This window comes from Agelaius tricolor, unplaced genomic scaffold, assembly GCF_023055355.1.
Source record: "Agelaius tricolor isolate 1412-34295 unplaced genomic scaffold, bAgeTri1.0.p SCAF_12, whole genome shotgun sequence".
NCBI classification, from domain to species: Eukaryota; Metazoa; Chordata; class Aves; order Passeriformes; family Icteridae; genus Agelaius; species Agelaius tricolor.
Window position 1 is genome coordinate 25,465,520 of NW_027269272.1, and position 23,873 is coordinate 25,489,392.

Below are 23,873 nucleotides of genomic sequence, written 5' to 3' on the forward strand. Positions count from 1 at the left end.
TGAGCAGTGCTGGGCAGGTGAGGGCTCCAGGATGGATTCAGAGCAGTGAATTCCCTGCAGGGCAGGTGAGGGCTCCAGGATGGATTCAGAATGATGAATGAGGAACTCAGAGCAGGTCTGGCCATGCTCTGAGCAGTGGGTTCCCTGCAGGGCAGGTGAGGGCTCCAGGATGCATTCAGAGCAGTGGGTTCCCTGCAGGGCAGGTGAGGGCTCCAGGATGGATTCAGAGCAGTGAATTCCCTGCAGGGCAGGTGAGGGCTCCAGGATGGATTCAGAGCAGTGGGTTCCCTGCAGGGCAGGTGAGGGCTCCAGGATGGATTCAGAGCAGTGGGTTCCCTGCAGGGCAGGTGAGGGCTCCAGGCTGCATTCAGAGCAGTGGGTTCCCTGCAGGGCAGGTGAGGGCTCCAGGATGCACTCAGAATGTCATTGAGGATGGATGCTGTCCCTGGCCAGCCCCCTGTGCCTGGGGGTTGTGTCTGGGGCTGGCAGAGGCCCAGCTCTGGCTGGGAGCTGCCCCCACGCCCTGGAGCAGGCCGGGCACACGGAGCTGTCCCTCCGCCCCAAAGGCACAGCCCTGCAGCCCGTGGTGCCATTGCCATGGCAATCAGCACCACACAGGCACTAAAAATAAACCCCAGCTCTGCAGAGATCATCCCGAACCAGCCCTGAGTCAGCCCCAGCCTGGGGCTGTGGGTGCTGCTCCCTGCTCCTGCCCAGCCAGGGCCGCCCCCTCAGCTTTGCCTTCAGCCGGGTCCAGCCCAGGCTCTGCCACTGAGGGTGCCCAGGAGCAGGTGGGCATCACCCCAGTGTTCATCCAGGGAACCTCCTCTTTTCCTCTAAAAGCCCCAGATTCCCCCAATTCCTGCTGCATTCCTGTTCCCTGAGCAGCATCTCCCCCTCAACGCCAGGGAGCCCCGGCAGCTGGGCCAGCCCCAGCCCTCAAGAGAGAAGCTGGGCCCTCATCAGTGACTTGTTCCAGGTCACCTTGCCCAAATGGTGACAGAATTTCTGCAAAAGCAGCGCTCAAAGCATTTCCCAGGGGATAAAGGCTGCTCAAGAGCATCATTCCTGGGCAGAAACCCCTCAGGAGCCAGCAGGGCAGGGCCACATCCTGTGAGGAGCAGACACCCTTCCTTCCCCTTGATAAACCCACAGCTCAGACACCTTCCCCCTGATAAACCCACAGCTCAGACACCTTCCCCTTGATAAACCCACAGAACCCTCTCCAAAGTTTCATTGACCCCACAACGTTTTTTTCCACCCTAACATTTAAAAAAGGGAAGAAATCCTGCAAGCAGCTTTATATTAATCTCTGTATTCCCAACCACATGGGAAAGGAGGAATATTCTCTGAAGAGCCCTAATGGGGCTCTTGAGCACACATTTAAATTAATTACATCCATAAAACCAGCTTCCTCAACCCAAAATACACTCCTATTCATAATATAGTTTTACACATCAGTCCTTAAAAAATAAAATGAAAAAAAAGTCACGCCAAGGCTCAAACATAATATTTTTATTTGTGGATAAAAATTAAGGCTCACAGTACTTTATCATTTCACAAGCAGAAAAATGTTAAAAATTGAGACTGTTGGGGAGTGCCCCCAATACAAATTCCTCTAATTGCTGACATGTTTTACTGAAGACTCGAGGTGAACAACTGTACAGGGGCAGCTACAGGTATTAGTTTGTAAACTAGGTGCTAGATAGAACTGGTTCTTGAGAAATGTGAGCAGAGTGTGATGGTTCTCTCCACTCTGGCTGTCCAGTACACAGGGCTTGCACAGAAACAGCCAGAGCTGCTGGGCTGAGCACAGCAACCTCCCAAAAACACCCAGAGCTGCTGGGCTGAGCACAGCAACCTCCCAAAAACCAGCCAGAGCTGCTGGGATGAGCACAGCAACCTCCTAAAAACCAGCCAGAGCTGCTGGGATGAGCACAGCAACCTCCCAAAAACACCCAGAGCTGCTGGGGTGAGCACAGCAACCTCCCAGATCACCCAGAGCTGCTGGGATGAGCACAGCAACCTCCCAAAAACACCCAGAGCTGCTGGGGTGAGCACAGCAACCTCCCAGAACACCCAGAGCTGCTGGGCTGAGCACAGCAACCTCCCAAAAACACCCAGAACTGCTGGGCTGAGCACAGCAACCTCCCAGACCAGCCCAGCAGGGCTCCAATGCATGGCACAGCTGCAGGCAGGGCTGAGGGGCACAGACTCCACTCCCGTGAGCCATTCTGATTCATAGTGCAATAGTTCACGCCTAGAATGTTCCATATCCAACTTTCTGAGCTGAGGAAGGGCAGGAGGTGCTGCCCAGCCCCAGGAGCACAGAGGGGAGCAGCTCAGGGCTCCAGGGATGGTGGCAGTGCATGGCAGACGGGGTGCCCACGGTCAGGATTTCAGCTCCAAGGACTTTTCCAGGGCTGCAGGCTGCAGGGAACCAAAGGCTCCTGCCCAGGAGAGCTGCAGGGGGGTCCCAGGGCTGTCCCAGCCCCCTGCAGCCCCAGCCCTCACTGGGGGCACATTTCACCCCTCACACACCAACTGCAGCTGCAGCTGCACGGGGACAGCCCGGGCAGAATGCAGCAGGGGCTGGGCTGCAGAGCTCTCTGGATTATTTGCATTATTTTTAGTGATTCCCTCAGCTTTGCTTGTTTGCTGCTGTCAAGGCAACACAGCAGCCACGAGGACGAGCCCGTTGCTGTGAGAACTGAGGGGGTTCTGCCTCTCACCAGGGATTCAGCTCCTGGCTCTGCACCCTTTTTGGAGTGAGACATCACCCAGAAACGACAGCAGCTGCCCCCAGCCCCTCCTGAGCAAGGCTGGATGCACAGAACGTCCCTGGGGAGCTCCCTGTGGGGACAGCCTCACCTGCAGGCCAGGTGCTGCCCCAGCCAACAGCCCCTGCGGGGTGCAGGCAGGCACGGAGCCATCCTGTGGCACAGGAATCAATAATGCCTGACATCACTGCAGCTCTGAGAGGCTGTGACAGCTGTGGGTGCACATCACCACCCCCTTTTGGAAAGGAGGTGACTGACTGAGCAGCTCAGCTCAACGTGCCCAGGCTGCAGAGCCCCCACCCCAATTCCTGCCCCCATGTCCCCAGCAGCCCTGGGAGCACTGGCTGGGACGTGGCACCTCCTCCCCCTCGTGCAGAACAGCCCCCAGTGACACAGGCAGGAAAACACATTTACACCAGCTGGGCATTTCCTAGGAGCAGAAATTTCCAAACCCCATTTCCATAACGTGTGGGCAGGGAATGTAAGAGCAGGAAAATGCCTGCCACCAAAAATATAGAACACTTTCAGTATGATTCCAGTTCACAAATCCAGGCAAGGGCAGAGAGGAGGCACAGCCATGGAATACTCCATGTTACTGAACAGTTCAAAGCAAGTATTTCACCCCATAACGCTGCAGTGATCTCGCAGCTGAACAAAACACAACTGCTTGAACTGAGAAACCAGGGATAAGAGGGGTGGGTGCACATTGCAGTTGCCCCAGTGAGGGGTGCCAGCAGGCTCCTGGAACCTGCCCAGGTCAGAATCCAGCTGCTCCTGTCACAGAGGCTCAGGGGGATGGAAATGGCTTTGCCTCAGAACACCAGAAAGCTCCTGTCCAGCAACCACCTCCAATTATTGCTTCGCTACCAGCAGCAGGACAGGAGGGGCTGCAGGGCTGGGGAGCTCACACACACCTGGGATGGTCTCACAGACTGAGCTAAGCACAGCACACCCCAAACCCTGCCAGAGCCAAGCTGCAGAACACAAACCATCACCAGAAGCCCTGCCAGAGCCAAGCTGCAGAACACAAACCAGCACCAGAAGCCCTGCCAGAGCCAAGCTGCAGAACACAAACCATCACCAGGTACAAGGGAAGCACAGGGCAGTGCTGGGACACAGGAGGCACAGCCCAGGAGCTCTGCCCTGCCAGCTGCACTCCCAGTCTGCCCTTGTGCCACGCCAGAGCCACGGGCAGGAGGAGCTGGGAGCTCTGCAGGGACAGACACACGGACAGGCCGTGCCAGGAGAGGCCAGCACTGCTCCCCCTCGCTGCCATGCCCAGGAGCACAGAGCAAGGGCACAGCACAGGGCACACGCAGCCACTCCACGACTCAACAGCACCCACCACTCCATTTGGCAAAATATTTATTTATAATAAATCCGTCCCAAAGCGGTTGGTCACAAAGATTCAACTCCTCTTACACGTCCGGGCTGTAACAATGCTTTTGGTAGAAGTAAATAAACTGCTTCTTTTTCCACAGTGTACAAAAACAAAGAGACACCGAAATGACAGGCAACAGGACACGGGGGACTGGGGGCACTGGAGAGGCAAAGGCAAAGCAGAGGGGCCTGGCTGGCAGCGCTGGCACCGTCATTTACCCGTACAGTCTCAGCCCTGGGCTGCACCTCTGCTCCAGCAGGGCAGGCTGGCGCCCTGCAGCAGCTCCAGTCGCTCTTTCACAGTACTGCATGTCAACACTGGGAATGGTTTCTGATATGGTTTAGACTGCACACAGTACTTGCAGAGGGAAAAGGGAGTTACTCCCACTCCGTGGTTCCCGGCGGCTTCGATGTCAGGTCGTACATCACCCGAGAGATGCCAGGGATCTTCTTGATCTCTGCCACCATCTTCAACACCACCTGTGGGGCAGGGGAGGCAGAGTATCAGGAAAACAGCGTGTGAAACAGACCTGACGAAAATCTGTCGCCCTGGTTTTTTAAGATTTTCTAGACCTTCTGATGTTTGCATTCTTGTAACGAGCTTTCTCACACACTTTCTGTAAATAACTCACTGTTTCGCATTCTTTTATAAAAGAAATCTGATGGGCTGTTGGTTTGTCCAGTGTCATTGGAGAGGTGGCACTGTCACCCTCCAATCCACTGTCACTTTTGGAAATCTATAAATGTTAGAGCCAGGAAATAACCCCCCCCTTTTCCACTTTGAGAACAGTGGTGTGCACTTGTGTTACTTCGTGTCCTTCAGTGACAAAAATCACCCTGGAAAGGCTGCAGGGCAAACTGCTGACACCAGTTGTGCTGGACACCAGAGCCTGTTGGTACCAGCACTTTGCCACCAGACATGGAATAAAATCAGCTGGAAGAAAACCTCTGCTTTCCAGTGAGAGCCATCTTCCAGGGCTCACAGTTAATCCAGGTCAGCAGCAACATTCCAGGCGAGAATCTGATGATCCTGAGAAGTTCAGCTTCCTTAAAAATCCCCCAGTTCCCAGCACCACTTACATGACCTGCTGTTCTGTTTATAGTGAAAGCACAAATTAACGCTGCATTGCTCTGCATAGAAAAATTTCATTATTTCCCCCATAAATATTGTTCATTTATTTATTTATGATTATTCTCTATAACCTCTATCACTTAGCCACCACACTACCACCTATCCTTAAAATGACCATTTTTCCTTTTGAAGAATGCAGGGTTTTTGTTTGGGGGTGGGTTTTGTGGTGTTTGGTTGTTTTTAAAGACAAATGAATCCTCATTTGATGCAATGGGACAGTAGTTTACATGGCAACCTGAGCTGTTCTTTCCATGGATAGGCTGCCCTAAAGTAGAGGACTTCAATTATATACAATTACTAAACAATGCTCATATGCTCCTAAAGTGTGTTTAAAATAAAAGGTCAATCCTCCTCCTACAGTGCATTCCCAGAGGGACAAAGTACTTGACTGGACATGGATAAAGTCAGGAAAAAAAGAAAAAGCTTGAACCTGACTCTTAAGTCCCCTTAGTGACCTAAAGAGCAAACAGGGCACTGAGATACTAAACTGCAAGTTCCAGTAAAAGCAGAAGTGCCAAACAAAGGCAATTCCTAACGTCAGGAAATTTCCAACTACTGATGCAAAAATTAACTCCAAATCCCAGGAATGGCTGGGGTATTCTTTCCTTTTAACTGGTGGTATTTTAGCTCAGCTCTGCTGGAGAGCCTTTGAGTTGTCATACCCACCTGCCAGCCCCTCAATTTGTTGGTTTTTCTTTCCAGAATGCCACAACTTTTTAATGATTAATTACAACAGGGTAAAACAGCAATAAACTCGAGGTGAAGGCAGCGGGGGTGAGAGTGCAGTGAGAGGAGAGCTGAGTCAGGAGCAGGGGCTGAGGAGGGAGAGCAGGGACTGAGGAGGGGAGCAGGGGCAGCAAGGGCTCAGGAGGGGAACGGGAGCTGGAACACCAAGGAACAATGAGTGCTCCAGAGATGAGCTCCCTGACTTTGGAATATGCATCCATCCAGAAGAGGCCAGCACAGAAAAAGTTGTATTTCTGTGTTATTTCCACCAGAATCACCTTTTGTGCTTTGTCCAAGATCATCTAGCACCAAAACCAAAATACATTGCTGTATTGATATGCAAATATCTCATGGGATAGACATGAAATAAGTTATGGTCAGAGTAAAGCATCCACACTGAAATCCACATGGGGCTTTCCCCAACATTTCCCAAATGTAGGACAGATCAATATTTAAAAAACCATCCATTCTTATTTTTCAGCAGTGCTGCAGGAGAAAAGCCAAGGTGCATTCTCTGTGTATTGTGAGGGTGCACACACAGGATCCCTTGTGCTGGGGTGCCCTCACCTCCTCGGGCACCTCGCTGCCCGGCGTGGCGGCGATGCCCGTCATGAAGTCGCTGGTGATGAAGGGCCTGATGACCACAGACCTCTGGCACGAGGGCTGCTTCTGCAGGGGGTCCCGGTCGAAGTGCAGCGGGGTCAGGATTATTGGCATCTGGCTGATCTTCCCAGCATAGCCTGCAGCACACACGGGGCACACGCGGGCACGGTGACACCAGCTCTGCAATGCTCCCACCCGCGCTTCCTGCTCTGAACCACGAGTGCTCCTCACCCCGTGGGATATCTGCTCCTCACCCCGTGGGATATCTGCTCCTCACCCCGTGGGATATCTGCTCCCTCACACCCCATGGGATCTGCTCCTCACCCTGTGGGATATCTGCTCCTCACCCCGTGGGATATCTGCTCCTCACCCCGTGGGATATCTGCTCCCTCACACCCCGTGGGATATCTGCTCCTCACCCCGTGGGATATCTGCTCCTCACCCCGTGGGATATCTGCTCCTCACCCCGTGGGATATCTGCTCCTCACCCCGTGGGATATCTGCTCCTCACCCCGTGGGATATCTGCTCCTCACCCCGTGGGATATCTGCTCCTCACCCCGTGGGATCTGCTGCTCATCCTGTGGGATATCTGCTCCCTCACACCCTGTGGGATCTGCTCCTCACCCTGTGGGATCTGCTGCTCACCCCGTGGGATATCTGCTCCCTCACACCCCATGGGATCTGCTCCTCATCCTATAGGATCTGCTTCTCTCACCCTGTGGGATCTGCTCCCCCATCCTGTGGGAGCCGTTCCCTCACCTCCTCTGGGATCTGCTCCTCATCCTACAGGATCTGCTCCCTTCACCCCATGGGATCTGCTCCCCCACCTCCTGTGGGATCTGCTCCTCATCCTATAGGATCTGCTTCCTCATCCCATGGGATCTGCTCCTCATCCTATAGGATCTGCTCCCCCCCACCCTGTGGGATCTGCTCCCCCATCCTACAGGATCTGCTCCCCCACACCCCATGGGATCTGCTCCCCCCACACCCTGTGGGATTCTGCTCCCTCTGGTCCCACAGCAGTGGTGCAGCTCTACAGCTGCAAACAGCACTGGGAGGGCTCTAGCACAGGTTCCCAGAGCAGCTGTGGCTGCCCCATCCCTGGAAGGGTCCAAGGCCAGGCTGGACAAGGCTTGGAGCAGCCTGGGATAAGTGGAAGTTGTCCCCAGGGCCTGGGGCAGATGATCCCTGATGTCCTTTCCAACCCAAACCGTTCTGAGATTCTATAAATTGCCACTTGAGATGATCCTCAGCCTTTGCAGGCACGCAGAAAAAATCCCAGCTAATCTGTGTTATCCCTGTAACTCACTGTGAATCAATGGAAGAGCCACTTTCCTTCCCACATAACATAAAACCAGGGGGCTTTATCAGTCCCCATTTCAAGCCCAATAAAGAGATATTCCCAAATAAATCTTTGAAATAGTCTTTGAACTAGTCTTTGAAATACTATTCTTTGAAATAGTCTTTGAAACACTCAGGAGAAAGCTCTCCAGTATTGCTGGCTAGGGGTGGGCAGGTAACTCCAGACATTTCCCTCATTTTCCAGCATCTGCTCCTGAAAGGCAATGCACAGCTCCCCAGTTTCCCTGTTTCAAGGAGCTGAAGGTCCAAAATCCAGGTGTGAGGAGCTCCCACTGCTCAGGCTCCCTCCCTCTGCCAGCCCTGGCCTGAGCTGCTGCACAGGGAGGGTTTCTCACTGAGCCACAACTCCAGGCTTATTTTTAGGAGCAATTCATTCACACAGAGCCAAGTGTCACCAAAAGTTAGCGAGACACAGCTACAGCTTTACCAACACAGCCAACAGTGTTATCTCAGCCTTTTGAGGTTAATTCTGTACAAATTCTGTTCACACAGCTCTGCAAACTGAGTATGGATCCTCAGAGAGAGGGATCTGCTGTAACTTGATTTATAGCAAATACAGGCAGGGCTGGTGCAGTGCTTCCCACACAGATCACATCTCCAAAGGTAATTAAGTAAAAACCTGAAGAGGCTGAACCTCAGAACTGTTTATTCCCAGGCTGTGCCTGTGTAGCACATCCAGGGGACCCCACACTCCCTGGCAGTGCAGGGTTGGGGCTGCAGCTTTGACTTCAAGTTAAGAAACCTGAAACCACCACAGGCTGTGAGCATCACCCCCACGAGAAACCCGGCATCTGGGCCTTCACCAAAACCAACACCATTTAAAAACTGTGTCAAGTTCCTTCACCTCAGGTAAACACTGAGCTCAGCAAAGAGAAGGGATTTGGGTAACTGAGTTGCCTGCACAAGTCCGCAGTGAAGCAGCACAGCTTTGAGCTTCATGATGTGTCAGAAGCAAGTCAGTCCCCAAAATCCCCTAAAATTAATTCCTGGCCTTTGGCTACCAGCTTCCACAAATTTTCACTGCCATTCCACTAACTGATCACTTTTTTTGAGACACCTGCTTGCAGATTTTGACAGCACCACTCTGATGGTGCCCACTGGGTTTGCAGGGTCTGGAAACACGGGTGTGACCCCTGGGACGAGGTGGAGCACCTACCAGACTCCCTGAGAATGTTGTGAGCCTCGAAGTCAGCTTGCCGTAAAGTGCTGAGGACTCCTGTGGTCAGGAAGGTGGGGGTGACATCCGTGGGGGGCTCCTTGACAGGGGGGCCAAACACATACACCACTCTGAAAGAGACAGAACAAAGCACCCTGCCTCCAGCTGCTGCTGCTGCAGAGCCAGCACTGAGCTGGCAGCCAGCGCCAGGCTTCACTCTGCCCACAGCTCTGGACAGGAAAGCACCAGGCCTCCGTGAAATGCTGCACCTCACTGTTAACAAAGGGCTTCAGCAGAGGCCACTAACTGCAATTTATAAATCTACACAAGCACATCTGCAACAAAACATCTTGTGAATTCAGAGCAGTCACATCAGCTTCATGGTTTTAGTGTTGTTCCTTGTGTTTCAGAGGCTGCAGGAGAAGCAGCAGAGCTGGAGAGGCCTCGTGCATGGATCCACCACGAGGGGCTCCCAGCTGCTGTGTGGGCCTGCAGACACAAACCAGGAGTGCTTGTCTGAGGCCCAAAACACACAGATACACCAGTTTGTGTGTGGATTTCTGTGTGGAATGCAAAGCCAGCTGGGCAGGAGCCTCCTCAGTGTGGCTGGAACAGCAGAGGAGCCTGCAACGAGAGCAGAGCTCCCAGAGCTGTGGGATGCTCAGGAGGGCACTGCTGAACCCAGCAGAGCTCAAGGAAATCAGCAGTGCTCTGAAGCCACAAACTGGCTTTTATTTTCATTTTTTGACACACTCTGGAACTGCACAGGCAATCCTGATTTACGCCTTCTTTTGTCCCCTCTGCACTTAATTTAAACAGGTGCCTTGCAATTCCAGGTCTCACCTTTCAGAGTAAAAGCTCTGTCAGTAGGTGTCACTTACGTGAGAAAATGAAGTTTTGCTATAAGCAATTCTAAGCACTTTTGGCAGAAATCTCACAGCCAGGCAAGGAGGGTATAATTCTCCAGAGCTGATTTCATGTCTAAGCACCTTCAGCTGCTGGAAAAGTTATGGACTCGAGTGGGCAGGAAATGTATCCTCAGAGAGCTCAGCTGAGATCAAACTGCCCAGCTTTGGAGCCCTCCCTGTGCATCAGAACTGACAGCCCCTCACAAATCCCTTCCTGACACAAAGGCAAAGCAAAGTGCAGCACATCACAGCTCAGCCCTGCAGAAGAGATTTGCATAAATTATAGTGGGGGCTGCCTAATCCAAGGATATAGGCCAGCAATTTCTTTTCAAGGAAATAAATCCATATTTTGATGTAGTGTGTATTTTGTGACCTCTGTATGAGACACCTGTCCAACATATAAAAATATCACAGCCCAGACTAAACAGAGAAACATCTGCACCTGCTAAACTTCCACATGTGAATGAGACAACTAAAAATAAAGGTAGATCAGTACTCACCTGTTGATGTTGTGGCACATGCGTGGTATGAGCCTGGCAAGGAACATCAGGGACTCCCAGTGTGGGGCATCCTTGCTGGAGATGCCACAGACGTAGCTGTAGGAGCGACAGTCACCCTGGGGACACAACAGCCACACTGAGGGCCAGCCCTGCTGCCACAGCCACTCACAGCCCCTCCTGCCCATGCTGCAGGTGACAGCAGCACAGCTGGGGACAACATCCAGCACACACCAGGCTGCTGACACCACTGAGAGACTGAGTGGGTCAGAAAAAAGACAGCAAGATGAGAGAGCTGTAAAGGGAAATAGTCAGGCTGGGAAGGCTCATCTCCAGTGGCCAGTGCTGGTATTTAGGTGACAAAACACAGAAATTTGGTGACACTGCAGCCTGAGACAGTAACCAAAGCTGAATGCAAAGAGCCACACGCACCATTAGGGAGGTGAAGATAAAATATGAGGAGGAATTCAACACTGAGGGTGCAGAGAAAGGTGCTTGACTGCTCAGGAAGGCAATCCCAGAGTTACTGCACACAGCTCCAGGAGTGCCAGCCCTGCACCTGCACCTGGCTGTGTCTGTCCCACGGGCAGGGAAGGGGAAGGGGCTCAGCTGCTGCCCAGATCCCAGTGCCCTGCACTGCTCCAGCTCTTCAGGGATCAGCACAGCTCACACAAGTGCTGGAAAGGGCAACAAGCAGCCCAAAAGCAGCAGAGTGGGGTTTTAGAGCTCTCCTGAGCCTTGCTGGGGCCAGCAGGGTGACAGCAGAGCTCAGGGGCTGCAGTGACCCCCCCAGGCTGGACAGTGCCCCCAGAGAGCCCCTGGCACCGAGTCAGGAACCCCAACCCTGCCTGCACCCACCAGGGCAGGGCTGGCACAGCTTCCCTGCAGAGCCAGGCTGCATTCCCAGCCCTGCAGCTGCACAGGGGCTCCCCAAGCCTGCCCTGCTCCCTGCACAGCTGGGGGAGCCCTGTACCTGCACTCCCACAGTTTTGATGGGCAGCAAGAAGGCATTCAGTGAATGTAGGCTGGTGATCTGCATCAGCTTCTCCTGGTCCTCCTCACTCGTGCACGCCTTCACCCTCTGCAGCAGCGTGTGGGGCTGCCAAGGATGCAGAACAAAAATTTAAATACATTAAATTAAACACAGCTCCCAGCCCCTCAAACACAACCTGCACGGCACAAATAAAATTGTAATTTAAATAACTGTTTGCTTAGTCTACATTTACCCCTTGGAGCTATTTAAAGCAGACCCCTCATCTGACAATTAAACATCAGCTGAAGCACTTCTCTGTGATTACACTGAGTTTGAGGCTGAAGCTCTCCAAGGCCATAGGGGAAGCTCTTTTCCTGTGCTCATTTTCTCCTTCACAAAGCTGCACTTTCCAGTTTTATGGCGCCACAATTCCATCTTTTAAAGGAAAGGCAGATGGAAATCCCTGCCCTTCAGGATTTACCAGAAAGGCTCTGGAAGTTGTTTTGAACTCACACCTCAGAGCAGACCCCAGTAATGCCTGACAGCCTCCACAAAGGTCAGCACAGGTAGGAGATGGGGAAGTCAAACATCAGCCACTGGAAATTCCAGGTTTTGGATCAGGGCACCTGGGCAGCTCCTGGCTCCTGCACTTGCATTTACACACCCAGTGACTTTGGGGTGAGCAAACCTGGAATGCTACAACTCCTTCAGGGGGGGAAGACCTTTTCCTGTCACTGTGTGATCTCATCTGCACAAAGTTTAACTACAACAGCATTTGTTTATTATTTGCAAGGTAAATAAAGTTCCATTTTCCAGAAATGCTTCAAAACACTTGCACCAGTGACAGCACTAAAAATTCCACTGAACAGCTTCAATTGAGCTGCACTTGGAGGCAGCATTCCTCAAGGAGCACAAACCTTTCAACCTTTCAGCAGACTAAACCTCCTTTTAACCTTCCAGCAGGCTAGGCCTCCCTGCAGCTCACTTCAGAGCCATCACTCAAAATTAAAATTTAGGATTTCCTTACCTTCTTCACACTGGCAGAAAAATCTGCCACTATTTTCAAGATGTTGTTTGTTTCTGGGAAGTCTTTGCACACGTAAGGTTCCTCAGCACAGATCACTCTGATTGCTAGGCCAGGGCCTGCAAAGCAACGTTGAAGAGATATTATACCAAATGACAGGAAGCTGGTTTTCAGCTGGAAGAGTGGAACAGTGAGTCAGTCACTGAGTTCTGTGCATTCTGCCATTCTATCTAAGCTTCAGCTGCACAAACACCCTCAAGGACAGGAAGAAACCAACCCATAATTGCCATCTTTGCTGTTTTCTAGTGGAGAACTCGTGTTGGAAATGTTGAATATTTACTTTCAAGACAGCAAATGCCCCTTGGAAAGGCAGAGCCAGGCCATTATTCCAGCTCAGGCAGAGCTCACTGCACTTACTGAGAACTCCTCCTTTGGCTTCCCCCAGCAAAGCCAAACAAAGCTCAATCATAGAAAATTATGTGAATTTATCAAGCTGCTCTCAAGTCATCTTTCCTGAAAGATTGTGCCTAAGTGAAAGCCTAAATCCATTTTTTCTGTGTTTGAGGATCAGTTCCATACTGCAGTGACTCTGGATGTGCTGAAGAGCCCTGCTGTGACCCAGCAGCTCCATACCTGGGAAGGGATGCCTGGACACCAGCTCTTCAGGCAGACCAAGCTCTCTGCCCAGCACTCGCACCTCGTCTTTGTGGAAGTCTTTCAGTGGTTCTATTACTTTACCCTAAAAAAGAACATTTAAAAAAAGAGGCGATTTACACTCCAGCTCACATATCCCAACAAAAAGCCTCAAATGTTCGGGTCCTGGCACCTAAACTGGCCTGACCTCACAGCACCAGTGCCAACGATTCCATAAACACTGGAAAGAAATCCCAGGTGAATGTGGGCTTTGTAGAACAGCTGCAGGACAGAGGGTGAGACCAGGAAGCCCCAGGTTGTGGCAGAAGAATCCGTGGCTCCAGCAGGGCAGACAGACCTGTAAGGCCAAGCTGGCTCTGCCTGCAGGAACTCAGACCTTTCTTGTCTCTGCTGGATGCTCAGAGCAACCCCACAGCCCTGAAAGCACCTTGTGCAGGGAGCAATCCTAAAAATGGGATTATTAGTTCTCTCCTGTGGGTAGCTGGAAACTGAGCACCTTCCATCAGATTGCTGGGTGAGGCCCCTCTGCTGTGCTGGTTCCTTCTCTGAGTATAACACAGTTAGAGAACTCACCACTCCAGTGCCAGAAAAACAAACCAGGCAGCCTCCCACCTTTGCCTGACATGCTAACACTAAAGAGCTGTGCACAGAAAGGTGTTTAAAAGGCTGTTCTGGACTGCATACAGACCCTTGGTAATAGAAGAAATGCAATAAATTACAATGACAATGGACTCTCAGGGACCTTGTCACAGCCATCAGTGCCAGTGGCAGGCGCAGCAGAGCTCCTGGTTTGCTCCTGGCTGTGACAGGGCCAGCACAGTCCCTGGTTTGCTTCTGGCAGGGGCAAGGGCAGCACAGTCCCTGGTTTGCTCCTGGCTGGGGCAGGGGCAGCACAGTCCCTGGTTTGCTCCTGGCAGGGGCAGCACAGTCCCTGGTTTGCTCCTGGCAGGGGCAGCACAGTCCCTGGTTTGCTCCTGGCTGTGACAGGGGCAGCACAGTCCCTGGTTTGCTCCTGGCTGGGGCAGGGGCAGCACAGTCCCTGGTTTGCTCCTGGCTGGGGCAGGGGCAGCACAGTCCCTGGTTTGCTCCTGGCTGGGGCAGGGGCAGCACAGTCCCTGGTTTGCTCCTGGCAGGGGCAGCACAGTCCCTGGTTTGCTCCTGGCTGTGGCAGGAGCAGCACAGTCCCTGGTTTGCTCCTGGCTGTGGCAGGAGCAGCACAGTCCCTGGTTTGCTCCTGGCTGGGGCAGCACAGTCCCTGGTTTGCTCCTGACAGGGGCAGTGCCAGCAGCAGCCCCGGGCTCACCTCCTCGCGCAGCTTGCGGATCAGCTCGGTGTCGTTGTGGTGGGTTTTGATCACCTCAGCCTTGCCACTGGCCACCAGGGAAGCACTCTCAATCAGGTCAGGCCTCAGGGTGCCCTGAGCAAGGAACACCTCCTCGGGTTTCAGGTTCATCTCCCCGATGACCTCGTTGGCAATCTGCAGGAGGGGCACAAAGAGGAAGAGTTCCGGCACTTTTGGGGCTGTCAAAGATCTCAAGAATGAATGAAATTTACAGCAGGGAGCTGGAAAAGCACAGTCAACCAGCAAACTCAAGATGCCACTGTCCCACTGCTGAAACACTCCTGTAACCCCATCTTGTGTTGAGCAGAAAATGGGAAAAGCACCCCCAGAGCACAGGAACATCAGTGCCTGTTAAATATTCTCCCAGACCTTCCCAAACCCTTCTGGGGTCATCCACAGCTCACACAAAACTCCTGACACACTAAAAGATGTACCCAGGAATCACAGTATTTAAAAACTTCAACCAAACCACCAGTAAACATTACCTTAACAAAGGTGTCACCGATAATTTTTCTCTTTTCTTCAGGACTTGTAGTCATATTTAAGGTCTTGCTAATTCTTTTACGTGGAGTTCTGTCCTCGTCTGAGATGGGCAGAGTTGTTGTGCCATTATAGAATGAATGGGCTGCATTCACCACTGCAGGAAATCACAGGGAGTTTTTCGGTTTTTTTTACAAAATCAATAAAGATTTTTGTGCAGGTTACAAAATAGAAGTTTCACTTTATTACTTTAAAAAAAAACCCACCCAAAAATAAAAATAATTTCCTTTGACTAACTGCATTAATAGGGTTGCTCAATACCTCAAAAATTGATTTTAACAAGAGCCTTTTATTTCTCTTATTAACCTATTATTTTTTCCATATCGTGAGATTAGGCAGCCACATGCAAGTCCAGTTCTTGCTTCCCTCTCAGATGATAATTTACTTGCTTTAAACAGTTTACAGACAGTGTTTCCCCAAGGCCTTTCTGCAACCAAAATTAAATGATGCACTATTTACTCATGCTACATTATGCCACTTAATTCAGAGAGGCTCCCAACCCAGAGATCAGCTGGGAGGCTCTCTGGCATCCTTCACCAGCACTGAACTCCCTGACCTGCACAAGGAGCACTTGCAGCAAAGGGATTCCCTCAATTTGCTCCTCTGGCTGCCTGCCAGAGCCCAGGTTTATTGCTCCATGGACTACAAGAATAAGACATGGATTTTCCACTAAAAAAAAAAAAGATAAATGTAGAAAAATGTGTTTAGAATGAAGCTGAGGACACTGCAGCCCAGGCTGCACTGTGCCAGAGGGAAGCACTGCTCACCCAGTGCCAGAACACAGGAGAGCCCCTGGGCAAGGCAGAGAGCCCCAGGAGAGGCAGCCCTGGCTCAGGAGTTCACCAGGGAGCTCAGAGCAGCTCGTGCTGCTGGCACAAACTTGGTCTTCTCTGACCTCCTCATACCTGAGGTACCAAAAACCTCTGAGCCTCCTCATCAGCCACGTCTGGGCACTTGCTGCTCTCTCAGTGAACTCCTTCACAGAATCATAAAGGCTGCAAAACACCTCCCAGATCACTGAGTCCAGCCTTTGACCAATCAACACCTTGTTCTCAAAAGGCCACTCCAAATCCATTAAAATGCACCTCTTTCAAAGCAAGAGAAAATGCCTTGAAAGTCATTTTGCCTATAGTAGCATTCAGTCACCCAAATGAGCTCACAGTCGACAAAGAAAGAGTCTCAGGATAAGAAATGAAGCCCGAAGTGGTAATCAAGATACTGGAGAAAATGGAAATGCAGTGAGCTCTGCAGCAGCTGAACAGGATCCCTCAGCAGAGAAGTGACCAAGGCACAAACCCACTGCTCTGCTGTGCCCCCCCCCGCACAGACACCAACATCTGAAGAGATGGGGCAGCTCACTGTGTGCTCCCATCAAGGAAACAAGGCCTAACACTCCAGGTTTAAATTCTGTGCTCAGGTTCAGGTGGTCCCACATCACCGACCCTGCCTCGGTACCAGAGTCTGGAACAGCAGCTCAACAAAGCCCAACCCTAAGGGTGGATTCTGGGGAAACCTTCCCAAGTGGCAGCGGTGGAAGGACAGGGAGCAGGGGGAGGTACCTTTGACGTGGATGCCCAGCTTCCTGAGGGCCTCCTCCACGGCCTGGCTCTCCCTCTTGCGCATGAAGCCGTTGTCGATGTGCACGGCGATGACCTGCTCGCGGTTCAGCGCGCGGTTCAGCAGCGCCGTGCACACCGTGGAGTCCACACCCCCGCTGAGCAGCACCTGCAGCACAGAAACAGCCTGTCACACCTGGGCTGGGGGCAACACAGCACCCACCTGCAGTGAACAACACACTGCCCCAGCTGTGCCCCACACTGCGCGATGGCACAGACAGCTTTCATGGAAAATCCTCTCCTTAGGATTGTTCCTCCTGAGAAGCTGAGAGGCCTCAGGAACAAAACGTAACCAATGGTTATCTGCTGCTGTGGAATGCAACACGTGGGTCTGTGATTGGTCTCATGTGGTTGTTTCTAATTAATGGCCAATCACAGTCAGCTGGCTCGGACTCCCTGTCTGAGCCACAAGCCTTTGTTATCATTCTTTCTTTTTCTATTCTTAGCTAGCCTTCTGATGAAATCCTTTCTTCTATTCTTTTAGTATAGTTTTAATACAATATATATCATAAAATAATAAATCAGCCTTCTGAAACATGGAGTCAGCTCCTCGTCTCTTCCCTCATCCTCAGACCCCTGAGAACACGGTCACAGGGCGACTCCCCCAAAACCTGGGCATGCAGCACCCAAACCACAATTCTCCACATCAACCCCAGGCAGTGCAAAGCAGCCCCCAGCTCTGCCCCTACTCACCAGGACCTTTGAGGAGCCCACTTTGTCCTTGATGTCCTGGATGCACTGGAGCTCCCTGTTCTCCACGGTGAAGGTGCCGCTGCAGCCCGCGATGTCGTAGAGGAAGTTCTTCAGGATCATCTTCCCATTCACTGTCAGGCTCACCTCGGGGTGGAACTGTGCTCCATACAGCTTTTTAGACTCGTTTGCTATGCCTGGCACACGTGGCAAAACAGAAATGAATAACTGAGCTGGAACTGAAAGCATAGCCAAGTCAAGCAAGAGACTCAAAGTGGCTCTTTGGGATTGGTAACTCCAGTGGCTTTCAAACTCCAAATTCTAATGTCCCACAATTTCCTGTGACAATCTCTGTGTGATGTTAAAGCCCTGCTTTCAGTACCTACATTATTCCTGCTCAGTTGAACATTCATGCAATATTAAATACAGTAACAAGTTAATAAAGCTTTAATAATTAAACAGTGCCTGACTTGTACTGTGACAGTGCAGAGCCCAAACCCCACTGGCACTGCACACCACAGTGCAGGTCTCCCTCTCCCCTGCCTTAAGGGCACAGGAGATTTTGTTTCTAAGACAAACAACACATGCATGCTTTAGAACAATATAAGCTATATAAATAATGTTAACTTTAACCACATTTAAATCAGGACCATTGCTTTTAAAGTCTATTTCTTTATAATCATGACAGCTTGACATACAAACACACTCCAGAAATTGTTAAAAACAATCCATTTATTTGGCAATCAAATAACAAGGGCTATTACTCTGGTCCCATTTGGTTCTAACTCCTGTCTGCCATAATTCTTTACCAAACACTATCAGAAGACAAATTCAGGATAAAATAAATACCTGCTATGATGTTCCCAGACTGTGCCACCACTTTGAATCCATCAGCCACTTTATCCACACTATCTCCATGAGTGAGGAGCACAAGCTCTTCCTTCTGAAGGCCTCTAAACCAGGATTAAAAACCAGAATCAATTCAGGGAAGAACAAAGACTGAACTCTGTGCCTTTCCGAGAGATGCCTCGAGGGGTTCCCACAAAAGCACATCTCGACAGACCAGGACATTTGAAATGTCTGCAGGATTTCCTTCCCAGGAACAGCCATCTGCAGATTTGAGATGCCTCCCTCGGAAACTGCCCACGTCTCTGTCCAACACACCCCTCCTGCAAGAGGGAACTGACATTTACTCTGAAGGGTGTGTGGGTTTCTCCTTACAGACACCCCAGTACTGAAGTCCCCTCTGGGACATGGGGAGCCATCTGGAGTCAGTCAGGACAATGGGAGTCTTGCTTTTTATTTCAACAAAGTGAACTTTTCTTGTTCAAAACCAGGTGTTTTCAGGACAATTTGGGCACATCAGACAGCTCTGCATGAGCCCTACAGAGGGAAGATAATAAAACTGGAACAACAGGGATGAGTAAACTGTCAGACTTTTCACAAGGAACTTGAAAGCCATCAACAGAATTATCAAGAAGTCTAATTCTGGTTTATAAAACGTCACAAAGCAGTTTTAAAGGAAGGTAGAAGAGGAATGGGTTGGATTTTTTGCGCCCTTTCCAAAACTGGATGGGCACCAACAAATACAAGAGCAGTGCACAGCAGGAGACAAGAGCTTAACTCAAATATTCTCAGATCATGGTGCACTTACAGTGCTCTCAGTGAAGACTCTGAAATAAGGAGTTTATACAACACTCCCAGCAAATACACCTGCTTTTTTAGAGCCAAGTGGAAAGTTATCCCTAAGTATTTGTTTCAGTGAGTAACCTGCTTATTTGTGACCACACTTGTAAAAGTTTTACTAGAAATTATCAGCTAATTCACTGTTTAAAAAAAAAAATAACCTTCCTCTCATCCAGACAGCCCTTCCCAGGCTGATAGTGCTTTGATAAGTGGAAATGTGTGTGCACCTGAAGAGTGAGCAGGTGTTGTCCAGGGTGATGCTGAACACTCCGTCCTCCCGAACGCTCTTCTTGTGCACCGTCCCTCCAAACACCTTGTTCATCATCTGAGAGCAAAGGGATCCATCAGAGAGCTCCTCCCCACCTGCACCACCCCTCACCTCACCTCCAAACACCTTGTTCATCATCTGAGAGCAAAGGGATCCATCAGAGAGCACATCCCCACCTGCACCACCCCTCACCTCACCTCCAAACACCTTGTTCATCATCTGAGAGCAAAGGGATCCATCAGAGAGCTCCTCCCCACCTGCACCATCCCTCACCGTCCCTCCAAACACCTTGTTCATCATCTGAGAGCAAAGGGATCCATCAGAGAGCTCCTCCCCACCTGCACCACCCCTCACCTCACCTCCAAACACCTTGTTCATCATCTGAGAGCAAAGGGATCCATCAGAGAGCTCCTCCCCACCTGCACCATCCCTCACCGTCCCTCCAAACACCTTGTTCATCATCTGAGAGCAAAGGGATGCATCAGAGAGCTCCTCCCCACCTGCACCACCCCTCACCTCACCTCCAAACACCTTGTTCATCATCTGAGAGCAAAGGGATCCATCAGAGAGCACATCCCCACCTGCACCACCCCTCACCTCACCTCCAAACACCTTGTTCATCATCTGAGAGCACAGGGATCCATCAGAGGGCACCTCCCCACCTGCACCACCCCTCACCTCCAAACACCTTGTTCATCATCTGAGAGCAAAGGGATCCATCAGAGAGCACATCCCCACCTGCATCATCCCTCACCTCCAAACACCTGACCACATCCCAAAGCTGTAAGGATTCCCTTCAGAGTTAATCCTGGCTCTGTACTGGGCTCGTTCCCCTCTGCCAGCAGAGCTGCCACACACAGGGAGCAGAGCCCCACAGGCAGAGGTTTGCAAAATTCTGTATATTCCATAGTGTGCAGCCCCTTCCCTCAGAAACGGCTGCTCTGCAAACTAGCTGAGTACCTGAGGCCATGTCAAAAACCTGAATTTATTCCCTTGGTTTTATTCTGGGACTAACCCTGGAAAAACCAAGATGCAGGAGCAGAAGCCATGCACCTAAAGCAGCCCTTGTCTCCCTGGAAGTTGGTTTTGCTCAGCTGGGATCCACCAGCTCCCTGCAGGACCACCAGAGAGTCCAAAGGGAAGTAAGGGTTATTTCTTTTCTCATGAGGGAGTGTTAAGCACTCTGAAGAACTCTGCCAGGAACAGCCCATGCCTGAGACACTGCCCCCCTTGTTTCCAGGGGAGGTGCCTTTTTCAGCACCCCCTGGGCAGAATCAATGAGTGACTGACAGGTTATATTCACCCTGACAAGAACAGGGAGTGTGGAGCTCAATTCACAGCACTGCAGCAAAGAAAAACCATGTATGCAACTGATCCCAAACTGGTTTGGGTTGGAAGGACCTTAAAGTTCATCCCATTCCACCATCCCCAGGAGCAGGGACATCTTCCACTACCCCAGGTTGATCCAAGCCCTGTGCAGCCTGGCCTTGAGCACTGCCAGGGATCCAGGGGCAGCCCCAGCTGCTCTGGGCACCTGTGCCAGGGGCTGCCCACCCTGCCAGGGAAGAGCTTCTCCCTAATGTCTAACCCAAACCTGGCCTCGTTCAGTTTAGGGCCATTACAAGGTCAGGCAGAGCCAAGAGAGGAACGCACAGCAAGCTCAGCTCATGCATGGACGCTGCTGTGGCTCTGCTCTGGCTGGAGAGCAGCTCCTGCAGCCCTGCCCTGCAGCCATGCAGAAATGAGCCTGAAGGAGGCTGTGGACAGGCACATTAACAGCTGCACTGGCTCCTGGAGGTGTTGCCCAGCCCCAAGGACCCCGTGCTGTTCCCCAGCAGCACCTGCATGCCATAGCAGATGCCAAGCACTGGTTTTCCTATTGTGAATATGGCTGGGTCGAACCATGGTGCATCTTCTGCATACACAGAGTTTGGTCCTCCAGATATGATGATGGCTCTGCAGACAGAACAGGAAGAAATCGTTAATCCAAACACACTGGTTGCCTTGAAATCTATTTACTGCAAGCACTGGCACTGTCTCACACCACTCTTAGAACAGATACTTTCTAACACACATTTCAACACAGATATCATTACAGGTAACTTGATTTTTGCTGTCAGACCCAGCAGGTTTTCAGGGAGGGATTTCCCCAGTTTAAACAAAGTCAAACACAAACCATCATAAAAAGTATTTAAATTTTAAATTTCTCATAGCCAACCAGCAGCTATGAGAGAAGCAGGATGGCTGGGACAAATGTAGAGTATTAGCATCAAGATATATATTTTTATATATGTATATATATACACACACAATTTATGACATCTGGAGGAGACCTGCAGTCAAAAAATCTACTCCCTAACTCCTAAATCTGCTGAAAAAAAGTCCCTTTGTCCATTCTGGTTATGCAGAGATGGCATTAGCAACAGGCTGGGAATTACAAGCACAATACACATGATCATGTAGGGTTTGGAGTCAATACTTCACCCTATAAAAGAAAATTAAACCATCTAAAAGGGCAAGAGAGAGTTTTTGCAAACCACAGTGATTTCCAGGACCATGAACTGCAGAAGCACCAGTTGGGCAACACTTCTGGCCTCGTGCTGGGATGGAGCAGGGCTGTACCAGACCTTGGACTCAGAACTGTTTGTTTCGCAGAGAACATCAAACTTGCTCTGAGCCAGAAGTGCAAACCCAAACCAGACAGGAGCTGCACAAGTGGGATGAACAGAACAGAGCTGTTCTGGCTCTGAGCAGCAGGAGCTGCCCACTCCTGCCCGTGCCACCAACAGGAGCAGCCCTGGCACCAAGGTCACCTGCAGCCCCTGAGCCAGCAGGGATGGAGCTGCAAGGGGCAGCATTTGTTCCCCTGCCTGCTGGCACCTCCAGGCCAGCTCTGGAACCAGCACAGCTGATGTGGGTGCAGTTTGACACTGAACCACCCTGAGAGCTGCTCCCTGCAGCTCCTGCACAGGCACTGCTGGCCAGCCTGGAGACACGGGGCATCTCCTGACCCTGGACTGCCATGGAGTCTGAACTCTCTCTGTGGCTGCTGCTGCTCCTGCTCCAAACCACTCCATGCACAGAAGCATCTGCTCAAGTGCCAAATGTACAGAACATTATTTAATATTAATTAGAACCACAGAACATGCTCCTGGAGCTCAGGGCCGTGCCCATTCCCTGGGGAGCCTGGGCAGAGCCTTTCCCTGATCTCCAACCCAGAACCCCCCTGACACAGCTCCAGTGCTCCCTGGGGTTCTAGGAAGGAATTGAAGGAATACAGCCACACCTATAGACTGAACATTGTGATGAGAAGTCAAAATAGTTACACACTTCTCTAGTCAAAAAGTAGAGTCTTAAACACCTGGCGTTTTTCCATGCCAGTTGAAATTTGGCATAATACAGAGGGGTTTGCAATATGCCCAAGTACTGAAGTACAAAAAAATACAAAAACCAGACAGTTTAGACTAAGAGGACTTGCATCTTCTCAGCTGTGCAGGAGAAGTCAGAACCTGCACAGGATGCAGACTGTGCCAGCTTTCCTGCAGCACTGTGTAGTTTCCTGCACACTTGTCTGTGCTGGTATGAATATCCCTTTCTCTGGTTACCCTAAACCCCTTCCCAAACAACCTGACCCAGCTCTGGAAAGCCCCTTTGCAGTGGATTACAGGCACCTCAGGAACACATAAAAACACCCAGGGAAAATGTGTGCATCGACAGCCTGAGGTCAGGACTCCTGCCAGAGCCCAGTGCCAGAGCCAGGATATTGTGGGAAATGCTCATCCACATTTAGGTGACACTTGTCACTGGAGAGTGCTCTGAACGTCGAGGAGCTGCCTTTTCAAAGCCACCATGTAAACATGATTTAGCAAAGTGCTGGCTCTTGCTGCCACCTCAAAGCTCAGCACAGCTGCAGCTCCTCAGCCCTTCCATGTGTGAGCTGCAGTGTGGGAGCCTGACTGTGCCCAGGACATGGAACATGCACCAAACCCTGCAGTGACACCACAGACTCAGTTTGACAGTGACCATGGCTGTGGATCTGTTGGGTTTGCTGACTGACACTGGACACAAACAGGTTTTGTGGACACAAACACAGTTATTGACCAGCCTGGGTGACCTGAAACCACCACCCCAACCTTGGGAAGTGACCTGGGGGAAAAGGCTCTGCCCCATTTCAGACAGCAACTGTTTGCAATGACAGCTCCCACAGGCCTGATCCCAATACTCTGAAAAACTTTCAACTGTTCTGAATTCTTCCCACTGCAAACCTGCATCAACACAAACTATTTACTGCTTCGCTAATTATCACTGATTGGGAAAATGCACTTCTGCAGCACTGTCTTATCTGTTACAGAGCACAACCAAAATCCCACGTGCACCACATTTCTGGATTTGTACCAAACTGACAAGTAAGTACAAATCTTTGGTGATTTGTAGACTTCAGGGTATTTATTCTCCACACACAGAAGAGATGTATATCCTGGAAAGCCTAACAAAACATGAAAAATTAATGTACAAACTACCAAGTAATTGTGAGA

The 23,873-nt window shown here is 51.0% G+C and overlaps 1 protein-coding gene across 50 annotated transcripts in view; it reads right to left on the reverse strand.

The window, feature by feature from the left end:
• Positions 1-1,500: 1,500 nt before the first annotated feature.
• GMPS (guanine monophosphate synthase) overlaps positions 1,501-23,873 on the reverse strand; it is a 29,145-nt gene continuing 6,772 nt past the window's right edge. Inside the window, exons 3-19 of one of the 50 annotated variants that reach the window (XR_011680908.1) lie at positions 21,180-21,294; positions 19,298-19,395; positions 18,234-18,337; positions 17,388-17,581; positions 16,638-16,803; positions 15,024-15,175; positions 14,500-14,673; positions 13,176-13,281; positions 12,546-12,661; positions 11,519-11,644; positions 10,549-10,664; positions 9,141-9,271; positions 6,586-6,758; positions 2,149-4,640; positions 2,068-2,107; positions 1,987-2,026; positions 1,501-1,903 (exon numbers count right to left, since the gene is read on the reverse strand). Coding sequence is in view for 1 of the 50 variants with exons in the window: in XM_071438229.1 (XP_071294330.1) it covers positions 4,539-4,640; positions 6,586-6,758; positions 9,141-9,271; positions 10,549-10,664; positions 11,519-11,644; positions 12,546-12,661; positions 13,176-13,281; positions 14,500-14,673; positions 15,024-15,175; positions 16,638-16,803; positions 17,388-17,581; positions 18,234-18,337; positions 19,298-19,395; positions 21,180-21,294 (1,873 nt within the window). In the remaining 49 variants the exon portion in view is untranslated. Of the gene's footprint in view, positions 4,641-6,585; positions 6,759-9,140; positions 9,272-10,548; positions 10,665-11,518; positions 11,645-12,545; positions 12,662-13,175; positions 13,282-14,499; positions 14,674-15,023; positions 15,176-16,637; positions 16,804-17,387; positions 17,582-18,233; positions 18,338-19,297; positions 19,396-21,179; positions 21,295-23,873 lie in introns of all 50 variants that reach the window. The other 49 variants (XR_011680923.1, XR_011680913.1, XR_011680920.1 and 46 more) reach the window with 49 other exon arrangements.